This window comes from Aedes aegypti, chromosome 3 (assembly GCF_002204515.2).
Source record: "Aedes aegypti strain LVP_AGWG chromosome 3, AaegL5.0 Primary Assembly, whole genome shotgun sequence".
Lineage (NCBI taxonomy): Eukaryota > Metazoa > Arthropoda > Insecta > Diptera > Culicidae > Aedes > Aedes aegypti.
The window spans coordinates 133,531,479-133,545,934 of NC_035109.1; the positions used below are offsets into that span (position 1 = coordinate 133,531,479).

A 14,456-nucleotide genomic window follows, 5' to 3' on the forward strand; every position below is an offset into this window, starting at 1 on the left:
TGGCATTGCTTTGTAGCCGCGGACTCTAACCACTAGACTAAAGAAAGGCCCCTTCTCCAAAGATTTTTCAGGGGATTTCTCAAGGGATCGTTCTAGGGATTTTTCTAGCAAAATCTTTACAGTGATTTTTCCAGGAATTTATCCAGGGATTCCTCCAGAGATGCTTTTTAGAGGCCTCTTGGGATTTCTTCTGAAATTTATCTAAATAATCCTTTAGATATCCCATCAAAAATTTACCCAGGTTACCTCTCAAATATTCCTTTACCAACTGACCCAGGTAAATTCAGAGCAACCTACAGTTTTTTTCGGAGTCTTCTCCAGAAAAATCTCTACAGGAATTTTGTAGAGATTTTTCTAGCAATTTCTTCATGGATTACCCCTGAACATCTTCTTCAATTGAATTCTACAGGTATTTCTCCATATTTGTTTCTGGAGTTTCATCCAGGTATTTTTCTATTTGTTTTCAGGAGACGAGTTCCTGGAAAAAATATTGGAGAAATCCATGGATAAATTTTTGGGATAAGTTTTGATGAAATCCCTGGTGGAAATTATGGGGGAATCTCCGAAGGAATTACTGGAGGAATTCTTGGAGGAATCCTTGGAGGAATTTTTGAAGGCCTAGAACAATTTTATGCTGAAATTTATGGAGGAATTCTCAAAGAATTTCCAGGAAAAATATCCTTGGAGTAACTCATAATGTAATTTCTTGTAAAATTCCTGGAGAAATTCCTGGAAAAATCTCAGGAGCGATCCTTGGAGGAATCCCTGAATAATTCCTGAAGGTATCTCTAGAGGACTGCCTGGGAAAACTCCTACAAGTATCCTTGGAGGAATCCATGCGAACATTTCTGGAGAAATCACTTGAGATTTATCTGGAGTAATCATTGAAGATGTGTAATCCCCGGAGAAAGCCTTGGAGACTTCCTGGAGAAATTCTTGGAGGAGTATAAAAAAGAATTTCTGTAGGAATATCAGGACCTGCTAGGGAAAATCGATACGATTTCAACATTATCCATTGCACTCTTGAAAGGAAGTGCGAATTGCAAAGAAACGACCTTCTTTCCATTTTTGCCTCGTTGAGTTACAGTTTTTAAACTCAGGTTTTTGAAAGGATGTTGTGATTTCAGAGAATCACACTTCTTTTCGTTTGTTTTGTAGTAACAAGCGTAATCGAAGAAAGTACTGTCTAAGAGGGATCAAGGATCAAGAAGGGATCAATAGGTACAATAATATTTAGTATTGAGAAGTACTGGGAAGTACTGTTTTATTGCTGTCTCAAAACCACCGCTAACAAAAGGCATTGGTGTAAGTACAGCACGAGTATACGATACGCACATACCTCATACATTATAATTTATTGAACTGAGATTGGATTTTTTCGTCTGATCGCGATAATTTAACCTAAAGTAAACACAGTACACTTTACATATTGCAATGTGATTATATTCGCTTCAAATTTTAGCCCTTCTTATGATTATTTCGCCAACACAACCAAGTTGTGCTCTGAATCGATTGCAGTGTTTGAATATTAAATCTATATAAAAACTAACTGATAACGAATGATGAACGCCGATCCATGTTTTTGTCTGCCGGCAAACATTTGCTACTGCTGTTGCTGCTGTTACAAATGAATCACCAGGAGATTACGGAGTGTTCTATTTGGCTGGCTCAAGAAATGCTGAGCCTAATCAGTTTGAATCGTGAGGCAGGCGAAGAAGGTTGCAACTTGGAAGATGTTCCGTATTTCATCTACATGGTAAGGTTGAAAAATGATAATGCCGTTTACATTTTATTCAATACATACATATTTAATGTGTTATTCTACATTTCTTCCATAGGGTACTGGGGCTAACGTTGATGGCGCTATTCTCGGCGCAATCGACGGAAGCATACCTTTGCATGTGTTCTCCGATAAGCTGCGTACTGATTCATCCCAATACGGATTTTTTCAAATCTGCGGAGAGCTTCTGCTCGAGTTATCGTACAGCGGCTCACGATGTTTCGATTATAAGGCTGATGGATACAAAGCTGTCGCCGGATGCATTCAACAAATTCCCGAACATTACGTCGCTCGAGATTTTTCAAGGTCAGCTCGAGAAGCTTGACTCCGACACTTTTAGTGGAGCAGGAAGTTTGCTGAAACTTCTGATCAGAGGAAACGGCCTGACTAGCCTGGACGATTACACATTCAAAGGCGCGAACAATTTGAAAGATTTAATGATCTCGTCCAATCCTTTGAACAAGATCGAAGAAAATGCCTTCGCCAACCTGAAGCATCTGGAAATATTAATTTTGACTCACGGAGAACTCACATCTCTACCGAAGAATGTGTTCAAGCATAATCGAATGCTGAAGATTGTTTCGCTGAACAACAACAAGTTAGAATCTCTTGACTCGGAGGTGTTTGTTGGCCTGGATGACCTAACGAAGCTGGAACTTTCGGAAAACAAGCTGAAGGTGTTTGATTTCAAACTTTTAAAAGCATCGGTAATTATGATGAATAACAACAGTTTGACTGATTTGACTATCAACGAACATTGCAACACAATTTACGCAAGCTATAACGAGATTCAAACAGTCACCATGATGGGGAATAACCTGAGCAAGCTATCGTTGATCAGTAATAAAATTCGGGACATCGGTAACATTACCAAAGCAACAAATTTGACCAGTTTGTCCTTGGGTAGCAATCCTCTGGATCCGAATTCGGTATTCAGTTCTCTTGAGAAACTCGAAGAGCTGATGCTGCAGTCGACCTACATCAACTTATCTGAAAACACGTTTGCCAATTTGAAGCAACTGAAAATTCTGGATCTTTCGTATAACAATTTGACTGTGGCGGACTTCAAGATTCTAGGATCGCTCAGTTCTCTTCAAGTTCTGAGTTACGTAGGTAATCAAATTCCAAGCTTCAACTACATCGAGGCACGAGAACATCTTCCTCGACTTCGGGTGCTTGAAGTATGCAAAAATGGCTGGAATAACACATACTTCGAGACGAACATTCTAAGGATGCGTCGTTTTCAGCTGAGTCCGGATGTGCATGGATTTTCATCTCATTTCCTGTTCCGAGATGACTTCATCAGAATGTGCTCCGAGAAACTGATCGATGATTACAACTACGACGAATACCCGGAGCAACCCATCGATGTCGAGGATGAGATCAGAGCGTTGTATCCCAAGGAACTGACCACTACATCTACTTCCACAACCTCAACGAAGAGGACCACCACAATTTCTACAACCTCAACGACAACGGAACAACCAACAACGGCAAAGGCCGCTTTGGAACAAACTACCGAGAAGGCAAGCCACCATGTGCTGGAATACAACACGGATGTGGGTCAACGTAGAATTACAGCAACTGAGCCGGAAAAGGCATCGTCTCCGTTATTCATCACATTCCAAGTGCTGGTCTACATTCTGTCAGTGTTTGGTCTGGCTGCACTGGTGGCCGTTGCCTACCTTTGGAGAAAGCGTCAACTCGGTGCAAGACCGCTGGCCGTTAGCACCGGGACTACCGATTCAGTGAGATTGATATAGAATGTTGAGTCAATAAGTGCATAGTGATAAAGAGTGGAAATACTCTAAGAGCAGTGAAGTAACGATCTTCAAGAAGAAACGTGTGAATACGTGATCTGTTTTTCGGACAAATGTGTTACAGAGAACATTACACTATAAAGGAAGCGATGATTTTAAATAAGTGTAAACATACTTTAATCTGGCTGATATTCCATTCGAATTTGTAGGGATTCCCTGAAGTGATAGTTTGAATAAAGCTGATGCAAAATTAAAGCTGGTTGTTGCTCATTTCGTATTCGCAAGATGACGTCAGCCAAAGTGAAGTGAACCGATCAAAAGCATCATGGAGTGATAAGAGAAGGAGAAAGCAGTAGGTTTATGCACTGTTATTAACTTAGTAATGATTGGTACTAGTGACCTTAATGTGTGTGTACGTGCAGGGGGTGGGATCTATGCTGCTGTATTGGTTTCTCCATTTCTTCTTGGAAATAGCTTTCTCCAGATATACACTCCAACCTCTTTTTACGACCGTTTTTTTACCGACGGTTCTTTTTCCGACCACTTTTTTACGACCGAAATTCAGATTAACGACCGTTTTTATAAATGATCATTATCTTAAAAACTATTCAAAATAGAGGATCATGATGTTCAGCAAAATTGTTCAGTAGTTCAAGGGCTAACATATAGTGGTCATTGAATTGCGGAATTCTGCCACTAGGCGGCGCTAGTGAGCATGAAACTTTTGTTTTGCGGATATCTCAGGATCCTGACCAGTTAGAAAGATGGCGTCTTCGGCAAAGTTGTTCAGTAGCTCAAGGACTATCATTATAAACGCTATGATGTTCAAAATTTTGCCACCAGGCGGCGCTAGTGAGCATGAAACTTTTGTTTTGCGAATATCTCAGGATCCTGGCCACTTAGAAAGATGGCGTCTTCGGCAAAGTTGTTCAGTAGCTCAAGGACTATCATTATAAACGCTATGATGTTCAAAATTTTGCAACCAGGCGGCGCTAGTGAGCATATAATATTTGTTTTCCGGATAGCTCAGGATCCTGACCACTTAGAAAGATGGCGTCTTCGGCAAAGTTGTTCAGTAGCTCAAGCGCTATCATTATAAAAGTCATGAGATTCAAAATTTTGCCACCAGGCGGCGCTAGTGAGCATAGAATTTTTGTTATGTGGATAGCTCAGGATTCTGACCGCTTAGAGAGCTGGCGTCTTCGGCAAAGTTGTTCAGTAGCTCAAGCGCTATCATTATAAAAGTTATGAGATTCAAAATTTTGCTACCAGGCGGCGCTAGTGAGCATAGAATTTTTGTTTTCCGGATAGCTCTGGATTACGACTATTCAAAAAGGTGGCGTCTTGGGCAAAGTTGTTCATCAGCTCAAGGACTATCATTATAAAAGCTATAAGATTCAAAATTTTGCCACCAGGCGGCGCTAGTGAGCATGAAACTTTTGTTTTGCGGATATATTAGGATCCTGACTACATAGACATGGCGTCTTGGGCAAAGTTGTGCTACTCAACAAGTTTACCGAAGACTCCATCTTTCTTAGTAGTCAGGATCCTGAGATATCCGCAAAACGAAAATTTCATACTCACTAGCGCCACCTGGTGGCAACATTTTCAATCTCATGGCTTTTATAATGATAGCGCTTGACCTACTGGACAACTTTGCCGAAGACGCCATCTTTCTAATTGGTCAGAATCCTGAGATATTCGCAAAAAAAATGCTCACTAGATCCGCCTGGTGGCAAAATTTTAAATCTCATAACTTTTAAAATGATACACTGAAAACATTCTACAAGCTGGATCAATGTGTTTCACACGTGAATGATCACTAATTGTAAAACTCATCAAACGATGGTGTAAAACCAGTTGCTATCGGCTCCAAATTCAAATTTAAAACACGTAAATTTACAATTTATCGTAAACTTTGCAGTAGGATTTATAAGCGATTGCTTGATTTTTTTTTATTTTTATAATTTCTTTATAAGTATCATTCCAAACATTACATGCATTTCTTATATCTTGGTGTTCTATGTTATTAGTCAACACTATCATCCTAATTTGGTAAAACAAATTTAAGATTTTATTAACATTTTGTTAACAACATATTACATTTCATTTGCCGTAGCAGTTCAGATTTTTTACAGGTGAGTTGATTTCACCTACTTATAAGAGAAAAAAAACACTTTGAATATACTTACCCTAACTCAACCTAAACATATAACGCATTAATCGTGGCAATAGAAGATTGTAACGATTTTTGCCTGAAATTATTAATTATTTTATTTGACATTTGTTCCAATGTTTCAACATTGGATTTTCTATGTAACTCATTGGAACTATACCAGGGAGAAAGCTTCAGAATCATTTTAAAAATTTTATTGCTTGATTTTCTGATTCCAGGCACCCATTACGGGCACCCGGTTTCTCCAAAAATAACATGTCCTGTCAAGCGTGAAAAGCAAATGTGAGTCTTTGTCATGATAGGAATACTAGTTCTACTAGTGATAGATATCGCCATTGTTAAAAACGTTCAAATCATGTGTAAAGGACTTTGCTATCGAACCAAAGTCAATCCTTCACAGAATCACAAGTTTTACACGTCATTTCACCTTGCAATTCGACACGACAGATCCACGTTGAAAATAATTAGGATCAAACGTGTGGATTATTTTCAGTGTAGCGCTTGAGCTACTGAACAACTTTGTCGAAGACTCCATCTCTCTAAGCGGTCAGGATCCTGAGCTATCCGCAAAACAAAAATTCTATGCTCACTAGCGCCGCCTGGTGGCAAAAATTTGAACCTCATAGCGTTCATAATGGTAGTCCTTGAGCTACTGAACAACTTTGCCGAAGACGCCATCTTTCTAAATGGGCAGGATCCTGAGATATCCGCAAAACAAAAGTTTCATGCTCACTAGCGCCGCCTGGTGGAAAAATTTTGAACCTCATAGCGTTTATAATGATAGTCCATGAGCTACTGAACAACTTTGCCGAAGACGCCATCTTTCTAAGTGGCCAGGATCCTGAGATATCCACAAAACAAAAGTTTCATGCACACTAGCGCCGCCTGGTGGCAAAATTTTGAATCTCATAGCTTTTATAATGATAGTCCTTGAGCTACTGAACAACTTTGCCGAAGACGCCATCTTTCTAAGTGGTCAGGATCCCGAGATATCCGCAAAACAAAAGTTGCATGCACACTTGTACTGCCTGGTGGCGCAATTTCACTTAAGCAGTGTTGCCAGCTACGAAAAAAATTTGAACCCTTCATGAAAAACTGGATTACAGTTGAAGAGTATTGCTATGGTGCTAAGCATTATATTTTTCTGTTCCGCTCATGTTCGATGGTTATTATCTTTACTTTATTCTTCTTAAACAGTGTTGCCAGCCACATGAACATTTGTGATTCGGCCGATTGTATGGCACGCAACACTTCCTTCGACTTTGGTGAACATTCGGTATCGTTATCTTTAATTTTTTTTGGTATTTGCAAATCACACCCCCATAAAATTGGCTCTTTTGATAACAATCGAGCAGTGTTGCCATCTTTTACCAAAATATGAAAACTTGAACGGCCATTTTGGAAAGTTCTCAACCCATGCTTCAACTTTGCCGAATATCTCGAATCAGTATTTCCGCATCTAGACGTTGCATTTTTCAACAACATAATTATAACCCTGATTTTTTTTACGACCGATTTTTTTTACGACCCCCCGATAACGGTCGTAAAAAGAGGTTGGGGTGTAATAGAATCCTAATTTTTTTTTAATAAAATCTTGTTTTTGTTAAAGAACACGATAGAGCGTGTTCTTGCTACAACTTTGGCAAAATATTTAAACTTCTCTATTATTTATACTTTAATTATAAATTAGAACCTTCCCAAGTTATTTAATAGCACTTTAATTCGACTTGCGCGTCCTAGTGCTATTATACAACTGGCACGCTCTACATTAGCCGTATAATAGCTCTATAGGCCCAAAAAGGCGAATTAGACACATTCCACGCATATCTACGCCAAGATATCAAAATTTCAAACTCTGAAATATTTCCACATGTATGCATAACATGAAAGGCAATATGTTTAAGTGTATAAAAACATATATTTGATTGAAAATTCCGTAAAAAAGATACCTTAAAAAAATATATAAAGTTGATATTATCTATTGTTGAAAAATTGAGACATTTACAACATTTTTACAAAAGTTCTGTATCATAGTCTATCAAGTGTCGTTTGCCTGTTAACTGGAAGGGTATTTGATGACATTCTTATGTGTGGGTTTAATTGTTTTATACGGATTATTGCTTCTTTGAAAACGTTTTTTTTTTAAATGGTCGCATTATTATGGTGTCGCGTTACGAAAACTGCCTAATTTTTGACATTTTTAAAATAATACTTATTATAGAACTAATATATGTTGCACGAAAAAGTGTTTGGTGCAACAAGACCGGCAGATGGCAGTAGTGTGAAACGTCAAACGCGAAGAAAAACGATGGGCGCGCCTCTGGTTGTGAGATTAGTAACATAGCGAATTTGGAATGATCGTTAAATGTGTGGTCGATGGAAATTTCGTCAGTGTTACGTCTGTTTGTCTGTGGTTACACCATAAATTGATCCCTGAATATGATCAATTTTCAATACTTTACATCTTAGTATTATTGAAGATTAAAGACTTCCTAATTTTAAACATCATTTTTCGAGTTGAGTATGCCATTTATTTTTTGATAGCAATTTCATTTTTATTTTTCTGTAAGTTATGTTTGTTTAAAGTTCGACATGCATCTGATTAAACATGATTTTTGCAAGTTATATCGCTTGCAAATGGCTTAATTCCAACCAAAACATTGACCTGTATTATTAGCCAATCAGATTGTGTCGTAAACATGTTATTTTTCGTTTTAAATAACGCAATACCAACAAATGAAGTATTTCAAAGTTTGCATGTGTATTATATGTATGTAAAGCTGAAAAACAACTTTATTAGAACTTATGATCATTTGAGATTTTATCGTTGTCTTTGTTTTGTTGAGTATAAGTGTATAAACCGTCCATTGAATGTAATTTTGAATAGTTGTTGGACTTAAAAGATGTTATGTAAGCCGGTATTTTTTGCGCTTTTTAAGCAATAAATGTGTCAGATATAAAGTATATATTACCAGAAAAATACAACAAAATATGTACAAAACATGAAATAATATCTCATATATAACAAGCTGTGTTACTTAGGGAACATGCTGTCTGTAATAAGGACCGAATCACAATACACGCAACCATTTACTGATCATGACTATGTTAGGAATGTAAATTTTATGGAACTCTCTATTACTAAACCCAGAGATTGTTATGATCCTTAAAGCTTATTTTCGATAGATATGACATAGAGCTCCATGAAAATAAAACCCTTAGCCGCTGCAATGTAAACAATTCGGATGAGCACGCTGACATGATGCCGCACCGTCAGTGCAACAAATTGAGTCGGAATTATATCGAAGCAAATTTTTTTGAAATCTTACCCAAAGTAAATAAAGTGTACGTTGTGTACGAATATTGGCGGGGAAAAACCTCATACAGTGTGTGATAATTTAATGTTTTGTTTGACGGGAATAAGACCATTTTTCGTTACATGCGCAATTTTTCGTTTCTTGGAATTGTACCCCCATATGTTGCCGAAGGACGTTATCCAACGTCAAAACGTTGAAAAATGATTTTATGATAACTGGAAAATTGTTGCTCCAAAAATAACTTGTTATTTTTCAGCATGCTTCTGATTGACGATGCTTTTGATGAACAAGCCTTTTTTGAAAATAAAAAATATAGATTGTTGAATTTTTCAGCCGATGTCTAACAATCATTGATTTTGATAAACTCCAAAAATTGGCCGTTCTAAACGTAGTTCCTAATTCATGATATTTTATTAATTTAGAGGCTTTTTTATTATCACAATTCCTCTAATGTAAGGAATATTAAACCTAAAATATTAAAAACTCACTCAGTTAAAGCATATTTTACAAAAAAGGGAACGAGGAAGGAAAAATTTTGCGTCACGCGTTTGAAAATTTTCCTAACTTTTCAAGGCATAGAGTATCTTCGTACCTGTCACACATGTAAATACATACATGTAAAAATTATTAAATGGCATAGAAAGCTCTTAGTTGATAGCCTTGCTCATAAGAACACTAAGCAAAAGAGCGTGCTCTGGCCTGTAATACGAAGAAGAAGAAATAATCTTCCTTCAGTCAATTGAATTTCTGATAATTATTTATTTTCCAGTTAATGCATAGAACTGAAAGAATAGGTGCTTCCAAATGCTATAAATCTACAGGACTGGAAATAATGATTTATGTACTGTCTCGGAAACTATTGTTCTGATGTTTTACAGCCCATCATATATATTTTCTTTCTTCTTCGTCAATAATCAATCGCTTTTCAAAATTAACCACCCTATCACAAGTGATTCGTGACAGTGAACCAATAAGGCCGGAACAAATTTGAAATTTTACTTTTGTCTCCCCCCCCCCTCCAAAATTTCCAAAAAGTCAGAAGGGGGAAATAAATAAAATATCTTATTTTCAGTGTAGATTTTCATTATTTTTCGTGTTTTTTAGCTAGCTTTGTAATTCGTCTTTACTGTATTATATGAGATAACAGGTGTTAATGGATTACAAGTCCTCAACCTGTTCGTTTTTGGTAACAGTGTGGTCTATAAAAATAGATTTTTTTATGATTTACATGAATTCTTCTTCTTCTGGGCATTACGTGCCCACCGGGACAGAGCCTGCTTCTCAGCTTAGTGTCCTTATGAACACTTTCACAATTATTAACTGGGAGCTTTCTTTGCCGAAGTTGCCATTTTCGCATTCGTATATCATGTGGCAGGTACGATGACACTTAATGCCCAGGGAAGTTAAGAAAATAGCGAAAAGATCCTGGACCGACCGGGAGTGTTACATTAGGGCTGCTCAAAATAAAAAAAAATTGAAAATTCAATCTCCCATATCTTTCTTACAATCCTTACCACAAAAATAGAGTTCGGTGAAATTTTCAGCTTTCTAGGTAGTGATTTGAAGGTGGCCCAAAGACGATGTTGGTTTATATGGAAATTACTATGGAGAAATGTTGAAAAATGTTCCAAGCACTTTAGTACTGGAATGTATGTACAAATTTATCATCCCATAGTAAAAACTCATTCTTCGAACCATAACAAAGAAGTTTGCTGAAGAGAGCAATTCAATCCGACCGATAGGAGAAAAGATATTCATGAGTTTGTTAGCTATTATTTAGCTTCACATCTACAAAATCCAAAACAAAATTTGCTCAAAACGGATTTGTTTCTTCAGCAACTTCCTTCATTAAGACTTGAAGAATAAGTTTTCTCTATGGGATGATATGTTTGTACTTACAGTACTAACGTAATTGGAACATTTTTAAGAATTTCTGAATATTAATTTTCATATAAACCTACATCGTCTTTGGGCCACCTTTAAATCATCACATAGAAAGCTGAAAATTTCACATAACACTATTTTTATGGTGAAGATTATAAGGAAGATATGAGAGATCGTATTTTCAAAAAATTTTAAAATTTGAATAGCCCTTATGTTACATGCATGTTGGATCAAATTGATACAATTTAAATATGATTTCAAGTTGGATATAAGTGCAACATTTTCGCAGTCTTCTTGAAATTGTTAATAGCTAGAGTACAATTTGAAAGCCGTTTTATGAAAAATGTTATGCGATCGATGTTACGAACAATGAACCGTGCCGTGTTTATTATTCAAACATTTTGATTTGACGGATATATGTGGCAAAACATGCTTTTTCGCCATATAAGAATAAAAAATGATGAATTTCCCTGAATTTCCATTTTATTATTTTTTGTCCCCTCCCTCGACACATTTTGATGGAAGGTGACAAAAGAAGATTTTAAGATTTGTTCCGGCCTAAGTGAAAATTAAAATATTTCTACACAATTTTAGGGTTCGCGTAACCAGAATGGAGTTGCTGCTTTCGGATTTGTTTGTTTTTATTTTAAGAACAAAAGATTCAATTTTGTCCAACATTTCGAAAGCATACTTCAAAACAACTGTCCGAAAATAGATGATGAAACTCATTGAATACTGTTGCACACAATAATTTATATACACTACCCGTCAAAAGTATGGTATCGCATTATCGAGTGTTGCAACACTCGATTTGAATATTGCAACATCCAAACAGTTTAAAATTACTGGTAAGAACAAGTCGCTGTTTAAGTGATTCTAAACTTTTCGGAGGTGTTACTATATTCAAACTGAGTGTTGCAACACTCGGTGATGCGATTCCACACTTTTGGCGGGTAGTGTCACCACCAGATTTCTCATTTCCGTATGTTATTCTCAAGTGACATTCACATCCACCAGCACACCGAGTAAAATAATGAATTGATTTGATTTGTTCGGTTCACTGCCCGTTGTTCACACATCGCCCTTATCAATGGTTTGCCGCAATCAAAGTCGTTCTCCGATGAAACTAAAACACTCACAGTAGATGATTATCAGAACTTTTTATTTGTTGCGCCATTTCACGCTAGCCATTCAGATCGCAACTCACTAAGCTTTCATGGGAAATCGACGAACCGCGAAGACGATCCTTAAACAGCTCTCGATAGTATCGGCTATCGACGAATACCTTGAACAGCAAACCGCAGATGACGGCCACCAGCAAAACGATCACAACATATTCGATCGTCTTATCGCCGCTTGGCCCGTGAACCATTTCGGCCGATTCTTCATGATCGTCACCGTTGCTGCTGAAATTGCGCGTTATCTTCAGTGGACAGAGCGATTCTTCGAATAAATAATCATTTTTTATGTACGGTTTTATGTCGTGTTTTTTCAGGTCCTCGATCGCCACCGAAAGAGATGATTCATTCCATGGTAGATCGTAGATTCCCAGAGCTTTGAGGTTTGGGAAATTTCGCTTGATTGACCCGATCGACATATTGCCAATTGGATTACCGCTTATCATCAGCCGTTCGAGTAGCCTTTGCGAGGTGAGGTTTTCAAAGTCGATCTTCTTTAAGTTGTTGTAGGAAATGTCCAGGAATCTAAGCTTCCGCAAGTCATGCAAGGTCGTGTACTGCAGGGTGAGATTAGTGCACTCTACATTGAGTGCCGTCAGCTGTTTCATTCCCAGGAAGTCGAACTGTCGCTGAAGGATGTTGAACGAGACGTCCAGTGTGCGTAGCGTTTCCGAGCATTTCCGAAGATCACCGAAGTTGGTGATGTGATTGTGAGCGAGGTACAGCTTCTCAATTGAACAATTACTGCCGACCGTTACCGTCTCGATCATATTGTATGAAGCATGGAGCTCCGAGCAATTGCCGCTGATGTGGATGTTTGTCAAGTTGTTGTACTTCAGGTTTACCTTCTTCACGGTGATTTCACTCCACGAGAGCTCAATGAGCTGATTGTAAGACGCATCTAGATATGCTAGCGAATGGATTCCATCAACCGGGAACCAACTGTCGAAACTTAACAGTATAAGATGGTTGTGATTCAAATCCAATGTTTTGAGGTTTTTCTGCTTGTGGAACACTCCACTGGGTAGTCTGGATAGGTTGTTGTACGAGAGATTCAGCTCTTCCAAGTCAACGAGAAACTCAAATGCGTCGTATTTTATTTCGCGTATCTTGTTGTGATGAAACAGTAGATGTTTCAATTTTGGTGTCTTTGGAAATAGGTGTGAATCCAGAAAAGTAACGTTTGTTCCGGTAATTTCGATGTGTTCCAACTTGTGGCAATCGACGAAACTGATCGGATCGATTTCTCGGTAAAACAAACTGTTCACCACGACGAAGCTCTCCAAATTTGGGAGCGATTCAAACATTCTAGTAGGTATTCCGATGATTCTTTTGTTGCTGATCGTAAGCTTCGTAATAAAACTCCAGTTGAACTTAATATCCGAGCTTTCAAACACGTCGTCGAAATCAATGTACTCGCAATGCGGTGGTTTGTCCCCTTCCACTCCGAAGCAGGCGTCAACGAAGTCGTCATTTCCGACGCTCGCCACTTGATAGATACCAACACAAATTAAAATAAGTCGAAGACCCCTGAAAGTGAATTACATCGTTAACACCTGATGATCGGAGCTGCGGAAACAAATGATATATCCTACCAATCTGAATTCATTTCTTCCTTCCTGATGTTCTTATCACCAAAGTCGCAATACTACTGAGACGATCTCAAAGAACCACACAAGGGGGCACCGGAGATAAACGGCGTTTATGCTTCGCCATATGCAGACTAAAGTGATCTACATATGAAAGAAAAGACGGATAATCTCATTAGAACCATTTCTGCTGTGGGTTGGATCGGTCGAGAAAGCCGCCCAGCCGACAAGTATTCATACTGTCGAGGCGTAAGTCACGGTAGATCACAGAATGGCTGCATCAGTGTGCGCGGGAGTATTTTGATACACTCGTTGATCGGCTTGATTAAAGATGATTGATCCGCCGACGGAGATAGCATTGCGCTGCGGTGGATAAAGGAGTACAGTCAAGACTTGCTTGTTCGTTATTGGACGGATCAGACGTGATGCGAAGAGTGTGTTCGGAATACTAGAAAACTTTAAAGTTTGAATTTATTCACTAGAGAAGGGCTCTACTGTATAGTGGTATATCAACTTAGTTATCTTTTGAACTTTTCTACAGATGGGAGTGACTAGTCTATCTTTGTTGTAAACATTTTTTATACATGATGCACTGAATTGGTCTTTAGTTGTTCTTTCCTCAACTGATTAGGACATTACTGAGACAAATAATTAAGACATGACTGCAATGAGAAACGCTGGTAATACAAAAAAATGGTCCGTTTTGCACAAAGACTTATCGCATAATGTCAAGGATTAGAAAAAGTTGTTTTGCGTGAAGGAACTTTCGCAT

At 37.9% G+C, this 14,456-nt stretch overlaps 2 protein-coding genes across 2 annotated transcripts; one reads left to right on the forward strand and one right to left on the reverse strand.

Moving 5' to 3' along the window:
• The first annotated feature begins 1,642 nt into the window (after nucleotides 1-1,642).
• LOC5569637 (leucine-rich repeat-containing G-protein coupled receptor 4) lies at nucleotides 1,643-3,795 on the forward strand. Its single transcript, XM_001658604.2, has 2 exons — nucleotides 1,643-1,756; nucleotides 1,839-3,795. Exons 1-2 carry the CDS (start codon nucleotides 1,734-1,736, stop codon nucleotides 3,541-3,543), a joined length of 1,728 nt encoding a protein of 575 aa, XP_001658654.1. The 5' UTR covers nucleotides 1,643-1,733; the 3' UTR covers nucleotides 3,544-3,795.
• An 8,263-nt stretch (nucleotides 3,796-12,058) lies between these two features.
• LOC5569628 (protein artichoke) lies at nucleotides 12,059-13,873 on the reverse strand. The gene is made up of 2 exons (XM_021852545.1): nucleotides 13,691-13,873; nucleotides 12,059-13,625 (listed from the first exon to the last, which is right to left on the reverse strand). Exons 1-2 carry the CDS (start codon nucleotides 13,702-13,704, stop codon nucleotides 12,101-12,103), a joined length of 1,539 nt encoding a protein of 512 aa, XP_021708237.1. The 5' UTR covers nucleotides 13,705-13,873; the 3' UTR covers nucleotides 12,059-12,100.
• Nucleotides 13,874-14,456: the final 583 nt, after the last annotated feature.